The following is a 16,076-nucleotide window of genomic DNA, read 5'->3' on the forward strand; positions in this document are numbered from 1 at the left end:
ATTCAAAACTCCCTTTAACCATAACTCAATCTTATATGGTATAAGGATATTAATACTAAAATTAGGGGTAGGTGAAGTATTTTGTTATGTATTATTATATGTATTGTAACAAATGCAATATTATTATGTGAAGAAACCAATAGAGCACAATGAATTGAATAATGTCAAATTTGATTTTAACTTTGAAAAATATATATCTTCCTACACCCAAGAAAGCGATTAATGATGGATTAAAGTCAAATAAGGCATTCTTTAGACTAAGGAGTTAATCCAATCATGTCTAGACTGAGGAATTAATCATGGCGCTTAATCCATTTCCAATGATAGAATATATCTTCCTTCACCTAAGAAAGGTTTAACGATGGATTGAAGTCAAATAAGGCATACCTGAGATCCAGGAATTCAATCATGTCTATTATTCTGATCATAGCATCTATGACATGAATGCAACTACTACTACATTGAAGGGAAAAATGAACCTCCCTTTCTTCCCATACAAACTCCAGTAATTACAATGTTCCGTAAGTGTAATTTTCATTTTTCCATTCAGTTAAAAAAAAAAAAGACAAACCAAAATCAATTTCGTTTTCAAGCCTATGAAATGCTCAATTTGATAACGGGCAAAGAGAGAAGCACCATGATTCAAGATACAGTCCTAGGCGGAGAACGTATTGACAATATTTTACAAACATAGAAAAATTCTAATCCATTTATATACAAAAAAAATGGTCCCCAGAATCAAACCCAATTAAGAATGTAAAACTAATTCTACTTCAAACAGAACATTAACCCAAAAAAGAAAAATCAAATCACATCCCATAACCAAGTGAAATACCTCCAAATAATTAAGTTTCATGTATGACAAGAAGGATGTATCAAGAGACTATAGAAGAGATAAAAGAACAATAATGCCCACCAAATCAAATGAACTGAGTCCCATCAATTGATCCAAGGGGAAAAGCCCTAAATATTAAATCAAAACATTGGAAATCAAGCTGTGGCTGGGAGAAAATTTAATTTGTATCTTTGATTTCAAAATTGCGAGTCTTAGACTCCTGCGTTAGTTCACAATTCAAAAATAGGCACGAGGGTCAAATGATAAAATCAAACAGCCATAAGTGCCACCTCCTGCACATATCCACACACATATCCACACAATCAGCAGGTTACCATTTCGAATTGAAATTCCAAGTTAACCCACCTACTGAACGTGTTAATAGGAGACCAAAACCCTGTTCATAACTTCGTTCACACTTTGATTTTGTTAGGATATATATATATATATATATATATTTTTTTTTTTTTTTGGTCGGAGACGATAAATCTAATCTATTCTATACTAAGAGGAAGGGAGCGGGTCTAAAGAGACCCAAGAATAAATCGAAGGGGACTAAACCACCACCAGGCCAGACGGGTACACAACACACCCGCCTGAATTTTTTGAAGACAAGCCACTGAAATGTGACATTTTTTTGGTGGGAGGCAAAGTTCGAACCCTTGCCTCCCACCCCACCAAAGAGATGGTGGCCACTGAGCCAAAGGCCTAGTGGTTGATTTTGTTAGGATATACTACTCACTCCCACTTTTGTATGTACAGGTACAAGATATATATATATATATAACAAATCGTTAATTAATTACCGTACGCGTTGACTTCTGGACAAGAGGGTCTCCAAGGGTGTCAGATAAATAAAAATCTCAAAGTAGTGCAGCAGCTCTACTTGAGACTAACAGAGACCTCCTAAAAAAGGAGAGAGAAAGATCAGGTTTCTTGTGCACCGATATTGAGAATGACATTGCATTTGCACCATGAAGATCCACTATACAAAGTAATCATATTCCATCAACAAAGACAAAAAATCTCTGTACAGCATTCCTCATGCCATGATCTGGCAACTGCTTAACTTCTATCGATTTTGCTGAGAAACAACTTGCCTACGAAAGAGTCGGAGCCTCACCAGCAAACTCGTTATCCAACCATTCCGCTGCGACTCCATGATGTAAAACAATAGTTGCAAAGAGAGGCCTCAACTAATAAGTTTCCTTAGCCTCTTTTCAGCCAGATTAGCTGCCTTATTTTGCGGTTCCAGTACAAGAGCATGCTTGAAATCTTCAGCCCCAAACAGAAGAGAGAAGAAATAAGATTGTTAAGTAATCTGGTCCATGGTTCCTTACAACACAGTATTTTTTTTTTTTCTTTTTTCAAAGGCAACTTAGAACATATAGTTATGGAACCTAAATCCCACCAACACATTCCAGTCTGTGCCAGCATGCATGTTGGATTAACTGTAGGCTAAATTACTTAAAAACTCAGTGGTACATCAAATCTGCTAGTTACCTTATCCATTTATGGTTTCCAAACTAACATTTTGGCCCCCTTGTATTTTGGCCTTACGTTAACTGAAAAGTTTTTCTGTTAATAGTTTAAGAATCAAAATATTAAAAACCAGAAAATCATATGATTGTTCTATAGTCAAATCTCTTTTCAGTAACAGCAATTCCTTAGTTTCATTTTTCTTTTCTACCCATTTTCTCTTTTATCCCGTCTGCAGATATACAGCCATGTCAGAAATGTCATTGCAGCCTATCCATTGAGTACACTTTTATTAGTGATCAATGCATTAATCAGTTTTATCTATAAATATTTCGATTGCTCAAGAAACAAACTTCTTGACAGTACAGATATTAGGCAAACAATTTTAGACAGGCAACTCCAAAAGAAAGTATAGTCTCACCTAGAAGAGCTTCTTTATAGCAAAGAAGTGATTCCCTAGCTGTTCCTCGTCTTAAATACGCCTTCACATTCTGCGTAATGAGACAGAAAGCATTAATACTAGAATTTAGATATTCTTATGGTCTTGGTGACATTAACCCCCATGTGCGAACAAATAAAAAATTGAAAACCTGGCACAGCCAATTCAGCAGACTTTGGCCACGCCAAGGTCTAAGAATAGCTACAATTCATAAAAGTCTATTTACACCTGCAACTAGTCTACACGTTAGAATAACCAGACCAATAAACCCTACACTAGTACAACATAAGCTAGCAGCTAAACTTCAAAATCATGTCAACACATGGAGACAAAAAAAAATCTGTTTATTTAGTGCATTCTTGAAACCCCAGAGAATCAGTCTAGTTCACAAGATATGGCCAAGCAAATCAGCATGATAGTACAATTTCTTACTTTATACTGCTCAAACAAAAATAATTTTTGTCAGCCTAAATTACTAAGAACAGAGCCGATAATTGAGAAAATATATTGAAAGAATTTACCAAAAACAGACATAGACACTAGAGAGTATATTTTGCGAGCTCAGCCACTTTCAGCAATGGCCTACACTAGTAGGACAATAGCAAGGAAGACTATACAAAGCAAAAGCAACTCTCAAAGCTCATCACGTGAGACTGCATCTTGTGCAACTCTCTTTCTCGCTTTAGTTTCATATAACTGGTAGTTACTTATATGAGTCCTCACCCTATGCTGTCCTCCTTGAGATATGAAGGGCAAACACTAAACAGTAGCACCTTTACAATAACATGGTACAACAAACTAATAAGTTCTTTTCACCTTCTTATCAAGAGATATTGCGCTAGTGCAGTCCTCCTCAGCCTGTTGAAAGCTGCAAGAGATCAATCATTTCAATTAATATAAAATCAAGAACTAAAACAGTAACTACCAGAAAACATTATCCAGAGGATAAATCCTACCATCCTAATTCCAGAAATGCAGCTGCCCTATTGCAATAGTAAGTAGCAATTTTATCATTCAACCCAATTGCTTCGGTGTAGTAGCTTACAGCTTTATTCCACTGCTTTCCCTTATATGCCGCATTTCCCTGCAGCACAATTAATCAGCACTTCTCACAAAGACAAAGACAAGAATAGGACGAGGCTATCATGACACAACAGATGAACTTCAGGAAATCAAAAGAACAACTTTAAGAAGGCTCAACTAATAATGGAATAATGTTGAACACTATTTAGAATACTCAAACATAGACACCATCACCGAATTCTTCTATCAAGGTCAACAGTCCTCTAATCAGGTCCCATTATAAGATGTTACCCTGAAATCTAAAAGTGGCAAAACATGGAGGGACAGTTTGTTGCAGGAATATTTTTCTGCTTACAAAAGTGACCAGGAATCCTTCCTCTCCTCCTTCATGTGTCCAAGAGAAATTCCCTTTAACTGAGATTAATTGCTAAAGTTACAAACAGCCTCAGCATTCTACTGACAGAAATTTCACAAAAGAGCCTCAGCATTCAACCAGTTCTAAAGTAATGCATAACTCTGGACAACAAAGTCCAAGTTACAATGTGAGTCTACCTCAAAAAGACAAAGATCATACCTAAAATGGGAACTTAAAAACTCAGCAGCCAATGTAACACAAAGATTCTATTTAAGTTAGACTACAAAACAAGAGTACCCCATGAAATCAATAGATCCTTTAACTCAAAATTAAAACCTCAAACATAAACTTCACATTACACCTATTCATTTCCCATTCTATCCTTGATTGACATCAAAGTTCCAACAATGGCAGCAATATTCCACAGCTTCCATTAGAAAGAAAGCATTTGAGATATCAATGGAAGAAAAGATAACGGTACAGCTCCAACAGAAGTATACCTTTTCCTTCAATAGTTCAGATGTTTCCATGTTGCCATTGATATCAGGCAGCGGTGGAGAATTTGAAACAGTACTAACTTCATCTTGAAGAGAAGAATACATATCGACAATGGTATCAAGCAGAAATTTGTCTGCTCCATGGGATGCAATAAATGACACAGATACTGGATAATCATCATGCTCCCCAAAAGGAACAGAGACCTGGATATTTACAAATAAGATAGAATAAAAAACCAATAAAATGGCAAGGAACTGAATTGAGAACACTAAAATCTGCAAGACATGTATACCTGACAGCAGCCAGACATACTCGCAATGCTTGATAAAGCAAATGTTCTATCCAGGAACTCAGAAAATGCACCTTTCTTTATGTTAAGTTTCAACGGCGGGTCTGCAACTGTTGGAATTACTAATATGCCGTCATCCTAAAGATAAAAATACAAAAAAAAAAGAGAGACAGAGAAAAGGTAAATAAAACACATACTACAGAAGAGAGGAGGCAAAAACAAGGTCAAATATACAAGTAAAAAATAACAAATTTCAGAAGAAACCAAAAAAGTGAAGGTCAAAACCATTCAAAACATTTGATGTTGTCTTCAATTTAAAAAGAAGGTCAAAATTCCATGTTCTCTCTCTTTTGACTGTTTGCCGACAATAAAGACAAACTTGCCCAAGCCACGATATCCAATAGGAGAATTCTTCAAAAGCACGTGAACACTAGAATTATACAACTCCATAGAATAGGCATACCACAATAATACAATTGAACATGATACAGTATTAGCTAAAGGTTCTTCCTACTGCCCAACCCCCAGCCTTCTCCCCAAAGAACAAGGCTGCCGAAAAAGAGTAGTAAGTAATGACAGCAGTATTTGGAGACAACATTTAGAATACCTTCAAAAGAGCTTGAAGAGCAGTTCGCATTTCACTCCTTATTTTGTAAAGAATTTTGATGTTCTCAGGTGTAGTATTAATTGCTGCTAGAACACCATCAGAGACACGAGGTCCCAATCTGGGTTTAACTGAAACAAACCATTCCTCATGATTTGTCCTAAACTCGTATCTGTGCAGCAGTAAAATAACAGATGTCAACCAGGATAGAATCAAAGCCTCCAAAGTCAAGTTACCATCAAATGTGTGAAGCTATGTTACACAGGACTTCTAAGAGCAAAAATGAAAATGTCTTCCCACTACATGAGTCACAACAGTCCTTCAAGTGGCCAAATTAGTAACTACATAGAAGACAATTTCTTTGGTTCCACTACTGAAGAATGTCCTTCAGATAAGCATTTTAACTAACATGCAGACATTCAAGCTTTATATTGTTGTAATAAAGTTTGAGAAAGGAAAAATTAAAGTAGAAATTTCCATTAAAACATCCTCTTGATATGTTGGATACATAAGTAAGTTTATAAAGGACTTCCATTTTCCCAAAGTTAAAAACATGACATGTAAAAGATACTTTGCATTTATTGCCATCTCTTCCATTAGAACTATAAACTTCCAACGCTTCAAGTTCAAACTATTAAATAAAAACCATTCAAACAGAGTTCTGAAGTACCTCTGCAGTATAGACATGACAGAAGCAAGAGCTTTCACATTAGATATCAAGGTCTGGTTTTTCAATTCTTCATGAAATCCTTTTAAACTGGGCACATTTGAAGAAATATACTGCCCAAATTTTATATGGTTCGCTGTTTGGTCTGCACCATCAATGAAAGTTAGAGAGTATATATCTTAGTAAAAATGTCAGTTGCTCTGGCAAAAGTACTCCAATCCAATAATGAAAACCACTGATACGGTATCATGCAAGACAATACCAATAATCAACCATCATTAGGAGAAATTGCAAGTCAACTTTCACATGGGAAAGAGAGGCGCAACTTACAGCCAGATAATTTCCCTGTGACTCGCTTGAAAACATCTATAGTCTTCCACTTGGGAACTTTAGAAAGCTGAAAGAGATCATCAGCTATCAAAAGGCGCCTTGTCTTTCGAGTTTCCAATGGATTTAACTGAAGCAGAACATGTCCAACATGACGCAACGTAGAGGGGTCACGGGCAAACCACCCTATAAAAGTATTAAGCAGATGATAAAAAAAAAAGCCATATAAGAACACCAATAAAATGAAAAGGATCCATAACAATCAAGCCAAAACAACAATTTTTGCAATGCATGTACTAGTTCATTATCTAGTTTTTGGAAGGTAGGAGACTGGACATTGCGAGATGATAGTGATATACATATGCAACAGTTGAGCATTTGATGTTATTCCCAGTACTAGCTGCTCATTGATATTGACCATTGACACATGATATCATTTCAAGTCCTAACCACCCTTTGAAATAGACCATCAAATCCATCGCAGATAGTCACCAATATTTAACAGCCAAATGTCAAATGAGCTGTCAGTTTGGAACCAAACTCAAAGAGTTTTAAGATGAGCAGAGTTCAATTGGCTAATCAATGAAGTAACTAGATGACCAGTATTACATACCAACAGTGTCTAAACTTTGAGAATTTGGTAGAACACCAACTAGAGATACAATCCCGTGCGACGGTCTAAATCCAAGTATACCACAAAATGACGCTGGAATTCTTATACATCCAATTGTATCAGTACCTGCATCGCTTGAAATATGTCAGGTTACAGGGTCAGATATGAATTCACTTTTCAAGTGTTTACAGAAAAATACAGTCGTCATTTGTGACATACAAAACAAATGGATTCAGTAAAAATTGAAAGAAGTTCTAAACCAATAGCACTTTCATATACAAAAGTTACAGGTTCCACAGATGAAGGTCAACAAAGCAAAAAGAACCCAACTCCATAAATCTTATGAAAATAGTGAGACACAAATGTTGTAAAACTCAGGCTTAAAGTCACTCCAGAAACCTTATCAAAATAATGAACCAATAGAGCAACAATGTGACTCGTGTTTATTTACAGGAACATCAATCCACGATTCCATGTGAGCAGAATGCGTACCGATAGCAAAATCCACAAGCTTGGCAGCAACAGCAACAGCTGAACCACTACTTGAACCCCCAGGTATATGGGATGGCAAGTTTGGATTAGTTGGAGTTCCATAATGAGAATTTTCCCCTGTTATCCTGACACCACAATCCACAAAAATATTGATAGATAAGCATATGAATGACTTTTCAAATACCATAGTCCCGTCAAATCAAATATTTTCCCTGGAGTCCAAACAAATAAAAGTTAATATCTTGCCTATAAATTATGCAGAACTCTGCTTAACTATGACAGACGAATCAAAATTTATAAGTTGGCTCTAACTATTAGTGATCATTTCTACGTACAGACGTATCTTAACAATAGAATTTTGTGACGAACTACAAAGTTGTTCACATGCAATTGAAAGCAGAGCATGTACAACATCAAAAGGCAACAAAGTTTATCTTTTTGACAAATCTTCTAGGTTGCCGCGTCCCTAAAAATAATCCAAAAGTTAGACCCGTTGGATTAACTGCTGATCTAAATTCAAGAAAGGTTAAGGGACCAAAAGGCCATAATGAAGGCCAACAGATATTATTTATCTACAGCAACAATAACAGAGGAGAAAGAGAAAGATACCCAAAGCCAAATTCATCCATGATTGTCTTTCCAACACAAGTAGCCCCACTTTGCAAGAGAGCCGTCACCACCACCGCAGTCTTGGCCGCCACCTCATGAGTCTTCTTCCAGTCCACACTCCCAAACCCCGTCACAAAACCCTTTACATCAATTCTACCAAAAATCATTCATGGAAGAAGAGAGAACGAGTAAGCTATAGAAGTTAGGAGCAGGATATGATGAAAATCATATGATCAAAGAAAGAAGTGCTTACATGTCTTTAATGGCGAAAGTGAGGCCGGAGAGGGGGAGTCGAGCGGCGGGAGGAGGAGGTTGAGGAAATGGAGAAAGCTCGAAGCGCTCGACAAAGGATCCGAAGTCTTCTTTGATTGCATTTCGGGATTTCAGACGGCGGCGGCGAGTCTCAGCGAGAACAATGATGCCGGCAACGCCTACGCCGATCAAGATCCAGACTTTAGGGTTTGAGACATTGAGCTTTGATGAACTTGGCATGATGATGATGGGTTGTTCTTGATTGATCGACGAATTGATTGAAATTTGAGGGTTTTACAAGGGTTTTAGCTACTTTTTCCTTGCCTTCCTTGGAAGAAGAGTTGTATGACTCGTTTAGTCACAAGGGGTTTGGTTTCTTCTTCTTCCACTTTTTTTTTTTTTTTTTTTTTTGCAAGGAACTTAGAGCGTGTCATCACGCGCAAAAGTTTGTCTTTACTCGCAAGAAAGATATCATGGCCCCTCCAAAGAAAAAAAAAAAAAAAGAAAGAAAATTATATTGATACACATCATTACTACAGCACAAAATTTCTTACGTGTGTGAAGAATTCAAAATGTGTATAAATAGAAATAGGATAATTTTTTTATACACCGCCAGTGTGATAAATTTAAATCATGTTATATACTGTATCAATTTAAATTTAAAATTCAAATAAAAAACACGTGACATACATCTTATTTGTTAATGTAAAAAAATTACTGTACTATCTGTGCATAAAAAGTTAATCCATAATAGTATTGCTTAAAAGAAAAAAAAAAACTATCGTATTTACTACTGACTAAACCGCTGAGATTTGAAAAGCTATTCCCACTTGCAAGATTTGAGCAAGCCCAAATTTGATAGGATTATGTAACATGAGTTATGATTCGCATTAGATTACTACTTTCGACTCCAGAATCGTTATTATGTTGTCATATTCATATTTAAACCCCATTTGATAACTACTTTCAACTCCAAAACCACCGTTATTGTGTTGTCATATTCAAATAATGTTTGATAACTCAAGTCAACATTTAAACTTCTACGCGGTTGAGTTCAATAAGACCCGATCGCCTTGCTCGAGGCAATGAAACACTACAAGAATTACCTAATCAACACAACGTATCCTCCCTTGTGAGCAAGAAAACAAGAAATTTAGTGAACGCCCCCATGTAGAGTAAAGTAAAGCAAAGTAAGCCCCCACGTATTAACGCAAGAGGTAATAAAAGTTAACGAGCAATCTTCAGGGTCGGAATGCTTTTTATTTTGATGTCGCCCCATGTTACATTATTGTACCTTTCCTGCGCTTATCTCGGTCTTCAAATCTTCACTTTGCCCTAGATGCCAAGTAAATTGTGGAATGCTTCAGAGGGGCCGTCAGAAAAATGCTCTGCATTTGCTTCAGAGGGGCCAACCACACACCAACTTGATCAAGACACCCTTCAACTATATCTCTATACCTTGACTTGTCAACAAATACCAATTTCCAGCTTCATTATTACAAGAACTACTGGCTGTCAAACAACTCAGCTCCGAAGCCTCGTATAAATTACAGAAAAATGCTTCTATGAATCTACAAATGGGAAGAATCAAGCTATAACAAACCGCACAACACGAATATAGAAACTTAAAATACTACAGATGGTGTGGAGGGGGGGGGGGGGGGGGGGGGGGGGGGGGTTTATAACCTATATCAAATCAGATTCCCCTGTTCCTCCCTCCCCCCCAAACTTCCGACTCGTATACATATGAAAAACATTAACCGATATCTTATCGCGGTTTCACCCCATAAATCGCACAACAATGCAGGAGATATCATCTTTGCTTTCTCTATGTAATGCTTCCATCACTAGTTGTTTTGCTCCCTTCTGCGGGTCCTTTATCTTCAGTGCAATGTCAACTGCCTCCTGATTAGACATCACCTGGAGTATTCACAGGCTAGGATTCAGTATAACTAATCGTTTAAATCCATGAATATGGGGGCTCAAACAGGGGGGAGAGAGAGATGCACCTTCCATAGACCATCACTTGCAAGGATGAGTACATCTGTCTCTGCCTCAATGCTGGCATTTGTGACATCAGGATCTGATCGGAGGTGTGATTTCAGGTTCTTGTCTCCAAAAGCACGGGATACAGCCAGTTGACCATTCACTCGTGCAACATCCCCTGATACAGAATCCAATTAAGCTTTACACTTTAGTGAAAAAATAGCAACAGATTCCATCACTAGCATCCAAGAACCATATTATGCATTGCTCCTTATCAAGATCGAAAAGTTATAGAAAAAGCAGTAGTAACGATCGATACTCACTTTGGATTAAGTGATGCCGTTACAGTTGAATAGTTGCAAGGTGCAGAAATGACAAAATGTACTTATCCATTTAATCTTTCTCAAGAAAAGAAATGAATAACCAAAAAGGACCCAGAAAATAAGACCTGTAACTTCCCAGCTACTTGTAAAAATAGACATTGAGTATGAAATAGATTTTAAAAAAGGGTATAAATCTTGAACTGCTGGCAGAATTTGATTCTCTTTGGGGTTATTGCTTGATGAACAAGACAGTGTTAAACCAAACAAATGTTTAGGTTACAGCAGAAGTATTGAACAATTTCCCAATTAAGAGCGCCAAGGGATGTGTCACCAACCACCCTTGCCTGCCCCAAAAAAATGAAACCAAATGGGCGACATGTCATGGTCAGACAGCATACATATTTTGTGAAACATTAGATTGCATGTAAGCACATTTTATAAATTCAACCTAACATGCAATTACCAAGAATGGAAATTGCCTCTGTAAAATATTTCAATTTCAGCAAATTGTTTGGCCGCACCAGACTTGAAAAGTAACTGGTCAGAGGCCTGCTGGTTTTCAGCACGAAAAGAGAAAAAGTTTAACAAATTAAGCTTAACAAAGAAAATTTCCTTTGTGGTTGTATCCCAATTTAGACTTTCCATCAGGCCATTTGTTTCTATTCATGCTGGTATACATATGAAGCATGGTAGCTTTTGAGGTATTCCTATTAGAAAAATAATGATCACCCACTTGAATTCAGTGAACAAATATATGAATTGGCATGAGATTGTGAAATTATTTATGCTCAACATTCGCCAAAGATAACAGTTCAATCACTTTCTATCACAATAAGTTCACTACTATTACTGAGCTTATGGCATAGCTCACTTCAACTTCCCTTGAAGCCGCAATAGCATTAGCATCTGAAATTTCCTAAGCGAGCTACAGTTTCCTATGTGAGAAATCTCTCTTCTGGTTTCCTTCCCAGCAAGCTCAAAGATTAATTTTTAATCCCTTCATTGAACTCTCTCTCTCTCTCTCTCTCTCTCTCTCTCTCTCTTACACACACACACACACACAGAGAACTGCTTGTGAACAATAATTTTATGCTTCATTGTGCTATAAGTTCAGCAAAAACACTATTTATGTGTTTTGGAGAAATGTTGATGCACTAAATTCTTCTTGTCCTTTGTTTCCGAAAGATCCAGAGTATCTTTTTCAATTGACAAAGGTCTTAACTGTGTGCACAGATGGATGTGTCTCTGTGTATTAAAATCCCCAACGGAGGGAGGCAATTGTGGCGTAGCATTTTTGGCATATGCGGAACTATTTAAAGCTAAGCTCCACAAGCATTTCTAAAAATTTCCTTCACTAATTCATATTTTGTTTGGGAACATTAAAGAACATGTAATAGCACCTGGCATGTTGGACACAAAACCACCTCTATCTTCAATGCTCCCACGCTCAGTGTTTGGTTCATGGTCAATACTCAGCTGTATTGCATGTCCTCTCCTTGATAAGACAGCCCGTGAGTCCCCAACATTCGCTACCCATAACACTCTAGCATTTACAAGAATTGCAGTCACAGCAGTGGACCCACCTCTTCCTAAGTCAGGACTGTGTGAGAGAATCGCTTGATCCGTTCTTTCATAGGCTTTCGAGATTGCTCGACTCGGATCAGTCCAAAAATCCTCCTTGAATAGTAAGAAATGCAATTTTAGGATTTAAAAAAAGGCAGATAGGAACTCTTTGTTTGCTTTATCTCAATAAAACATAATAAATGAAGCATATTATGTGCCAATAAGTCGGAATTCCTCATGTAATAAGCTAAAGGGTGCATGACTGAAAGAAAAGAGAAACCAAATTTTTTATATGAGCAAAAAGAATGTTGACAGTGTAATTTTTTAGCAACTCGAAGAAATTCACGCAACCAATGTCAAAGTACCGTGAGCTTCATGCAAAACAGAAAGAGAATAGTCCACAATAATCATATGATAGACAAGCCAACAGTGCAGTGACAGTGTAAAAAAGAATGTTGACAGTGTAATTTTTTAGCAACTCGAAGAAATTCACGCAACCAATGTCAAAGTACCGTGAGCTTCATGCAAAACAGAAAGAGAATAGTCCACAATAATCATATGATAGACAAGCCAACAGTGCAGTGACAATGTAAAAAAGAATGTTGACAGTGTAATTTTTTAGCAACTCGAAGAAATTCACGCAACCAATGTCAAAGTACCGTGAGCTTCATGCAAAACAGAAAGAGAATAGTCCACAATAATCATATGATAGACAATCCAACAGTGCAGTGAATACGGACAAACCTCCTTTAAGATATTAGAAAACAAATGCTTCTGTAAATAGGCAGGTACACTGTCACCCAAATGCCCATCAAAAATAGCAAAGAGTCCAAGCTCTCGCCCTTGAATCTGAACAAATTTAGCAACATGGTAATCTTCCATGGGATGATTTGCTTTCCCCTTTACCAGGCTAAACCCATATTTGACAGGACCCAGCTGACTTCTTCCCTTGCCAGAGCCACATGAAGAGCGTCCTCCAGCCTGATAAAGGGAAGGAAAATTTAAACTTCAAGAGCAACAGAAAATGCACCTGAGACAATTTGCTAAAATAAAAAAGAGAAATGCTTTACTATGTCAAATCCTTGATATTGACCCTCTAAAGTATAATTTCTTCAACTCCAATAATTTTAATCCAGATTTTCAATGACAGTGGTATCTTATACTACAGCAGTTAAGAATATAACGAAAGGTAATCATTCTCCAGAAGGAAGCAAAATAAAGCGTACAACAACTGCTATAGAAACTAAAATTCCTCGTGTGGATGAAATGCTGTAACAACCTCACTACTATCATCCAACAGCAAACATCCGGACTTAATTGAGAACCTACTCAAGACAATCATGACAAACCCCAACTCAAGTTGAAATAAGACCCAAAATTACAGCCAAGCTGCATGTTGTCACTTCACAGACAGAGGAGATGCAGATTTCTCCATCTCAAAAGAAGCCATGGACCAAATAATTAGCTTAGTTTTTTAACTCATAATGATGCAGAAAACCTCCCACAGTTCATCGCATCAAAACACCAATCAATCATCGAATCCACCAGAATTAAGCAGCATATTAACAGTAGATTCATGAGTATAAAGTCAAAGTTACTAGATCAGTTCCTTCAGATAAGGAAAACTAATGGATCAGTTTTCCAATTTTTTTTTTTAAAAATCAGTTTTCCGACAGTTAGCGAAGAACCGATACAAGAATAATAATAATTCAAACAATTTGTACAACAAAGAAAGAAATCCAAATGGAGAAGCAGCTGGGACAAGCTCACCTGGGAACTGAAGCAGCAAAAGTTATCCATATAATTCAGCCCCACCTCACCCTTCTCCTCGACAAATTAACATCTAAAACCTCCAATTCCGAAGCCTTTATTTTCACAACCTGTCGGAGAGCAAAGAAAGAGCTTTGATGATCATCAAATAAACACCACCGCTAACGGTAAAATCTCAATCAAGAACCAATCTTTCTTCAAAAATCCACCAAAAAAATAACATAAAATTATCATACAAGTAACATCAAAAAGTTCCACTTACCGATCCGCCAACTTCAAAATTTCCCCTGAAAACGCAAGAAAGATCCTATCTTTGTGTACGACTTGACCAGTCCGCTGACCAGAAACCCTGTAACGAGTCGATATATATGCCTGCAAAAAAATTTTCCAACCAAAAAATTGAAAAGAAACAGTTGGAATTTCGGTAAAGAGCTGGCAATAGTTTTATGGGTTTCTGTTGTTGAGGGAAAGGGTCTTGGGTTTGCTAAGAAGGCAAGCTTGGCTGCCAAAGAGACCAAAGCTTAGGCAAAGCTTAAGCTTTGGCCTTCCCTTATTGACTTTTCTAGTCTTAATTGTTTCTTTATTATTGTTGCTTGTGTTTTGCAATTGTAATAATGCAGCGATGCAGCAGTAATTGCTGCAAAGAGTCAAAGAGTAATGGTTACAAAGAGTCAGAGTCGCTGTTTGTTCATTTGATTCGTGAACAGTACAGCTGTTTCAGTTTTTCCTTCTCTTGTGGGTCCACAACTTCCTGCAAAAGTTTGCAATCAAGTACTCATCTGGTCCATTTGTTGGCCTATCGTCTATTTTTGGTGGTCAGCCCTATACCCTTTTTTCTCGACTTTTTTAAATTAAGTGCGAGTGTTGAACCCCTATTTATAAGAATGGCAATTGATAAGGCAAAATTAAGTACACGCGGGTATTAAATTCGATGGTTAGTTCAATTAAATAACCGATAGGTAATTAATTAGAGTTTAATAAGAAAATCCTAAAAATTCGAGATTCAACACACACACACATATATATTAATGATTATTAATTAACTCTCAAATCCTCTTTCTTATCATCCCTCAAATCCTCAAACTCTTAATTCTAATCATTTTAAAATTTAACGTAATAAGGTATTGATTTAATATGATGTATGCATTAATTATAGTTTAATAATAATTAATTACCTTTTTTTTAAAACTATTCAAATTAGTGGGGAGAGAGTACTCAATAATGAATACTCCGAGATTGAGAGTTTAGTAACGGAAGTTAAAACCTATAAGGTTATTCCATAGGGTTTGATAAAAAAAAAAAAAAACTTAAACATGCGGATTAAATTTTGGTAAGAGAGATTTTTAAGAGTACCCAACCCACTACTTGCGGGTTAGAATGTGTGTGGAAGAAAATTAACAAAGCACCAATCAGCGCGGCAATCCTATTCCTACCTGCATGCAATTCCTCTCCACCATCACCCAACCCAACTTAAATAACCATTGCCCTGTTTCTACTTTTCATTCGTTTTTTATTCTTTCGGCCATTCTTGATTAGGCATCAGCCACTAGCAAGAGAATTTTCCAATCCCCCATGATGGATTACTTTTCTTCTGTTTGATCTTTTCTATATTCCTTGCCTTTTTATCTCCTTAGCATGTTTACATAATGTGGCGAAAATTAGTCGTGAAGGCCTCCCTCGCATACCCTGTGATGATGGAACTTTGCATGCGATGAGCTTCTGGCTTTGTCTAAAAGATATGGAGCTCAACTCATCCAAAATAAGTTGCTTTTTCATTTGTTTCATAACTCAAACGGATTCAATCATCTCAAACGTAGTCAAACCAACATCTCTTGAAAGGTTAAATACTGAGTAATTGTGTTTGAATTGCATTTTCTAGGATTTTTTGTTAAAAAATTACCGTAGCGATTTGATGTATATGAGGAAAAAAGATAATAGGAATATGTGACCAC

The 16,076-nt window shown here is 36.8% G+C and overlaps 2 protein-coding genes across 3 annotated transcripts; both read right to left on the minus strand.

The window, feature by feature from the left end:
- Nucleotides 1–1,784: 1,784 nt before the first annotated feature.
- Nucleotides 1,785–8,881, minus strand: LOC113726642 (outer envelope protein 64, mitochondrial-like). Of its 2 annotated transcripts, XM_027250467.2 has the most exons (13): nucleotides 8,484–8,880; nucleotides 8,231–8,383; nucleotides 7,622–7,746; nucleotides 7,130–7,255; nucleotides 6,520–6,702; nucleotides 6,193–6,334; nucleotides 5,526–5,694; nucleotides 4,922–5,056; nucleotides 4,632–4,832; nucleotides 3,710–3,837; nucleotides 3,570–3,621; nucleotides 2,736–2,805; nucleotides 1,785–2,110 (listed from the first exon to the last, which is right to left on the minus strand). In XM_027250467.2, the coding sequence occupies exons 1-13, from the start codon at nucleotides 8,720–8,722 to the stop codon at nucleotides 2,028–2,030; spliced, it is 1,806 nt and encodes a 601-aa protein (XP_027106268.1). In that variant the 5' UTR covers nucleotides 8,723–8,880; the 3' UTR covers nucleotides 1,785–2,027. The 2 variants fall into 2 exon arrangements, with proteins under 2 accessions (XP_027106268.1, XP_071931114.1); XM_072075013.1 differs by lacking the exon at nucleotides 7,130–7,255 and having other exon boundaries at nucleotides 8,484–8,881.
- An 841-nt stretch (nucleotides 8,882–9,722) lies between these two features.
- Nucleotides 9,723–14,783, minus strand: LOC113726643 (probable protein phosphatase 2C 9). The gene is made up of 6 exons (XM_027250468.2): nucleotides 14,387–14,783; nucleotides 14,125–14,234; nucleotides 13,099–13,335; nucleotides 12,192–12,468; nucleotides 10,492–10,646; nucleotides 9,723–10,402 (listed from the first exon to the last, which is right to left on the minus strand). The coding sequence occupies exons 2-6, from the start codon at nucleotides 14,152–14,154 to the stop codon at nucleotides 10,262–10,264; spliced, it is 840 nt and encodes a 279-aa protein (XP_027106269.1). The 5' UTR covers nucleotides 14,155–14,234; nucleotides 14,387–14,783; the 3' UTR covers nucleotides 9,723–10,261.
- Nucleotides 14,784–16,076: the final 1,293 nt, after the last annotated feature.

Source organism: Coffea arabica, chromosome 2c, assembly GCF_036785885.1.
Source record: "Coffea arabica cultivar ET-39 chromosome 2c, Coffea Arabica ET-39 HiFi, whole genome shotgun sequence".
Lineage (NCBI taxonomy): Eukaryota > Viridiplantae > Streptophyta > Magnoliopsida > Gentianales > Rubiaceae > Coffea > Coffea arabica.